Source organism: Sphaeroforma arctica, assembly GCF_001186125.1.
Source record: "Sphaeroforma arctica JP610 unplaced genomic scaffold supercont1.595, whole genome shotgun sequence".
Classification (NCBI taxonomy): Eukaryota; class Ichthyosporea; order Ichthyophonida; genus Sphaeroforma; species Sphaeroforma arctica.
This window is the reverse complement of record NW_014039963.1, coordinates 52337-57258: the sequence shown is the minus strand read 5'-3', so window position 1 is coordinate 57258 and position 4922 is coordinate 52337. Positions and strand designations below refer to the sequence as shown.

The 4922-nt window shown below is 41.4% G+C and overlaps 2 protein-coding genes across 2 annotated transcripts in view; both read left to right on the top strand.

Moving 5' to 3' along the window:
* Window positions 1-662: 662 nt before the first annotated feature.
* Window positions 663-2716, top strand: SARC_07476 (hypothetical protein). Its single transcript, XM_014298590.1, has 5 exons — window positions 663-866; window positions 1342-1438; window positions 1625-1760; window positions 2063-2281; window positions 2504-2716. The coding sequence occupies exons 1-5, from the start codon at window positions 704-706 to the stop codon at window positions 2684-2686; spliced, it is 798 nt and encodes a 265-aa protein (XP_014154065.1). The 5' UTR covers window positions 663-703; the 3' UTR covers window positions 2687-2716.
* Window positions 2717-3602: 886 nt separating this feature from the next.
* Window positions 3603-4922, top strand: part of SARC_07475 (hypothetical protein) — a 2508-nt gene continuing 1188 nt past the window's right edge. The window contains exons 1-3 of the mRNA XM_014298589.1: window positions 3603-3847; window positions 4414-4528; window positions 4671-4817. Of these exons, the coding sequence (XP_014154064.1) occupies window positions 3744-3847; window positions 4414-4528; window positions 4671-4817 (366 nt within the window). The 5' untranslated portion in view covers window positions 3603-3743. The remainder of the gene's footprint in view (window positions 3848-4413; window positions 4529-4670; window positions 4818-4922) is intronic.

Sequence of the window (4922 nt, the reverse complement as noted above, 5' to 3'; positions counted from 1 at the left end):
ATTAATGCTTGCATGTATGTATGTATATATGTATGTTGTATATATGAATGTATGTACATATGTCGGCATGCATTCATGTATGTATGTATGTATGTATGCATGTAGGTATGTATTGGAAAAATTCTATTGCTGGCAGAATTCGTTGAAAGACATGCACTGATTAAATAGTCTTACCGCGACAAAAAGTTCGCCATGTGTATCACTGCAGATATGGCCACCAAGCCTATATATTTTCAGTTGAATTGGCGCTTTACAGACGCATTTGCTGCTTTTTGTACGCCAAGAAGTACAAGAATAGTTGCATCATTGATATGCAAGAACTGAATATATCGAATATATCTCTTGCTCTTATTCTTGTCTTCGATGAAACTTGTTCGCTTCTCTTAGTTTATTATACCAATATAAAGGCTTCCATAGGTATTCATATATTGCCTACCTTGAGTGCACAGGCGTTGTATATACTAGCAGGTGTATGCAGTGGCACATAGCACACTTGCGTAAGCGCGAGGGGCAGCGGCATCGCATCGGTGGACGAGCTCGATCACTGCAGTTTTTAAAAAGCTCATGTATATATATAGGGTGATCAATTATTTGTTTACTCATCAGGTGTACCATCGATTTTATATAAAAAATATGTATCTTTATTTTTATTTGACTCGTGTAGCTTGTTCCTCACATTCACTCTTTAGTAGCGAGCGTAGCGATGGGTGATCAGAAGTGTGACAGCTGTCCCTGTACGGATTGCACGTGCAAGAACTGTGAATGCAAACCTGGAAATGCGGGCTGCGACCCTTGCGCCGATTTCCAAAAGATGGGAAAGAAGCAGGAATCAATCTTTACCCTCGTTGTCACCTGCAAGTTCATTGGTATGTCCAATATCACCGTTGCCAGTCTGTACAACTCATGTTATGGCGTGGTTATGTGGTTATGTATGTCCCTTGGAACTGATGATCGCGTATATCACAGTGGGATGCGCCTCCCATCATTAATCACAGATGTGTGACTTTTTGTCTGTTTTCCGCCGTGTGCCTAACCGATGATAGGCGTTGCTAGTAGCCTCTCGACGTCATCTTGCGTAGTTTTCTTGTAGTTTAGATCTATAATTCAACATCGACATAGCGCTATTACCTTAAAGTTTTGATACAACGCCTATAGACAGTAATTTTCTTTTAGGTGGGGGATAGTGGTTGCGATGAACTAGTTATTCAAATCGAAAACTATTGTGATCGATCCGGCATGGATTTTGAAGTGTATCTTAGCCTCCTAAGAGTAGTAAGAAGGCTACGAATGTGCATACATGTTTCTCACCTACCTAACTTTTTGCATCAAATCGAGTTTTAGACGAGGTAGTTGTGGACCGCTTCCTCGATGCCTTCCGGCCGGTCGCAGAGTATTGTGACAAGAGTGAACCCACCACGACTACTTATAATCTCATAAGGTATTCACATCATGCATCCCCGCTTAGTTGAATGGCGCGCACTTGTGGTTGCTACTTTAAATTCACTCAACAGACCATTCGCATATCAGGACCCCGTTTCTGCAGCTAAATAATGTCTGAAGGAGCCTCTTTTTCACCTTCATTCCAAAATCCAGATACATGTTTTAAATCGCACTCCTTCTTTAGGTACATGACTGATCCCAAGGTATTGAGGGTTGTCGAGCGATATACCAACAAAAGTGCATATCTGGATACACATAAATCCTCCAAAAAGTTTCAAAGCATGCGATCTACACTGCAGAAGATGCAAGACGCGAACGAGGTGTGTTTTTTTTTATGGCGATAGAATAGGTGGGCCCAGTGTCCGTGATATACACCCTCTCTCAATAAATCTCACAGTCTTTTATCATGCAGATTCTCGCAGGCTCTTTGCAAATTTTATTTTTAGTTTTAGCTCGTCCGGTGGTCGCTTGCGAGCGTTTGACCCTTCCGGAAGACACACCTGTCACCTGCAAATGCGCACTGCTGTTGTATCGAGTCTTCTGCTGTATGCGCTGATTGATCTATGTGTGCTTCGCGGTCATATGTTTAGATATTCTAATGGCTTTATTACGTCTCTCATAGGTCGAAATTCAAGGTGAATCATACTCTGATACAGATGTCGGCTACGCTGTGAAGGAGAGTACTCCTACTGTGCCTGGTTTAGATCAGGTGGTGACTTTAATGCTTGATATTGACTTTAAAACGACAGAGGGAAAAGATACGGCCGTTGGAGGGCTGAGATCCTTGAGCGAATATGTGCGCAAGAACGAAAATAACGCTTTAACGTATAAATTACTGCAGGTATGTAGTTGGTTTTGTATTCGTGCATAACAATGTACGTACGTTTTGAAGCCACACATTACTGGCTCCCGGCTCTGCTACTTTGCTACCGGAGATGAGTGTTTTCATGAAATCATAGCTCCGACTATATCAAATGCTATTCTTCGATGTGGGAAAACTTTCAATGCGTCAATATGCACCTCAGATATATTAGCTAATGAGTTATGAATATGTTCATTATAGAGCGACAAGGATCCACTGCGTGTACTCATCTGGGAGCGATATGCCAGGGATATTGATCTGACCGAAGAACACAACAACAGTGAGCCATTCAAGGCTACTGGCAAAGTGTTCTCATCGGTATCCGAAAAAGACGTCGCAGTGGGGAAGTATGCGACCACATGCCTGGGTTACGTCAAACGATGATAGCTTTAGAAATAAATCTAATTTGTTCGGTTTTAGCATCAACCTTTGAAATATATCTGGGGTTGTAAACTCCCACTCATACATCAAGAGAGTGCGAGAGAGTAGAGCGAGAAGAAAAATGACAGAAGCTGAGTATTTCACAGCCATCTACTAGAGTTGGGTAATTTTATATTCAAACGCCCGATTTTTGTTCCCCGTGTATTGGCAACATTTACTGACCAGCTCTTCGGCTGTTCCTTGTGTGCTGGTTCTGTATGTCTGACCACTTCGAATCATTGCATTGAGTGAACATGACACGCTGGGTATGCAAACCTAGCATCAATTGAGAAGACCTCATGATTTGCAGATCCTTGCTACTTATATCACTCACAGTATTACTCTGTAGCTATCTGGTGCATGATATCAATCTCACTATGAAACACGGTGGTGTCGCACTCCTGCTGAGTCTCCGAAGAGTGATACATATGTATGTAGACTTATAAATAACCGGACTACTCATTCTCTTCATAAGGTGACCCATATTCTGTACCCACCGACCCGGTACTCAGAGAGAGTAGATAGATAGAGAGAGTATATAATTATTAGAATAGTGGACGTCGGACAATCTCTCTCTTTTATGTTATTTATGTAGAGACTACAGCTGTTTTTCAATGTTAGCAGAAACAACCTTGCGGCTATTATTTTGTTAGGGTTGATGATTTTTGGTTTTGCACAATTTAGGAGGCTGTGGTTTGTTCATCTGTTATTTCTTATTTCTTTATATTTGGTTGATAGGAGAGCTGTCACTTGTCAGCTGAGAGTGAGAGGCCCGACCGCCCGAGGGGATTTTATTCTTGTTGTGAATTGTTTTAAAAAAATAAAAAAAATATAAATAAATAAAAAGCGAGTCTAAAATCTGAATATCTGTACAATTATGCAGTCGCGGAGTGGCTATGTGGGATTGTGGACTATGTCATAACTCATTACAGCCCTCTAAATCAGACAAACTATGTTGTTGATGCTAACGCCAACTTCATCCACTTCCTCACGTATTACGTAAATAATAGCAAATGATAGAATGATATCAAATTTGGCCAAGAAGGCCGTGAAACCGACTCCCGCAGTAGCTGTTGTCCTATTAAGAGAACTAAAGAGCAAAATTGTCTCTATGCCGGGACATAGGTATGTACTCTCACAGCACAGAATCAAAGTCTGCGTAGAGAAATCGACTTGTAGAAAATGCTATAGCAAATGATCCGGTGCGGCGTCACACTTCAGGTTCCCTATTTTTTTTCAATGTATTCCGAAGATATGGCATAGAACTATTGGTGGTACTACAGCACGCTTTTTTGAACCACCAGTGAAATCTATAGGCATTGCAGATGGAATTAACATAGTACTACCTTAATTGACTTGGAATCTAGAAATTGGCAGAGAAGTACACTTGCGTCAAGTTCTCTATTAAAAGATTACGTTCAAATGTTGAGGAAAGGACTATCTTCTATACAAATAATCATCCAAGTGGTAGCCGAGTGACAGCCTTTCAAGATGCAACCGTGACACGAGTCTGCCTTTGCTTATCGCATGCCGCTTCGCAAATCTGCACAAACATACCCGCAAAACCATAATTAGTGTAAATTCAAAGAATTTAACGGCCTCAAGCCTCAATAATCTGGTTTGGATTAAGCCAAATACACGCGTAAATTTTATCGCTCTCTACACTCACCCGAGCATTTTGGTTTACATAGCGACTACGAAGTACTGCTCGTACAACGTGGGAAGGAGCCCAATAAGGGTGCCTGGAGTTTTCCCGGGGGATCGTTAGAACTTGGCGAGACTGTAGTGGAAGGGGCCATACGAGAGGTATTCGACTCAGAGGTCACAATCTCGTCTTCACAATTAATGTTGCTTGTGTTAAAGTGAGTACATGAATTCTTGTATTTTGAAGCATCAATTTCGATGCTGATTTATTTGAAGCTCTTGGTGCTTTGCATTGTTGGTGCAGCTGAAAGAAGAAACCGGGGTGCGATTAGATTCTGTCGAGCCATTTCACGCTACAGACGCAATCATTCCAAAACCAAGTGGTGAATCCGGGTGGGTGTTCCACTATTGCATAGTTCAATGCATGGGTATAGTCAAGCATACATTCAAGGTAAGGCGGGAATTGTGAGTGCTTCAAACTGAATATGAGCAAAATTTGTATACCAAAATACGTATATATACGAATACACACACACACACACACACACACACACAC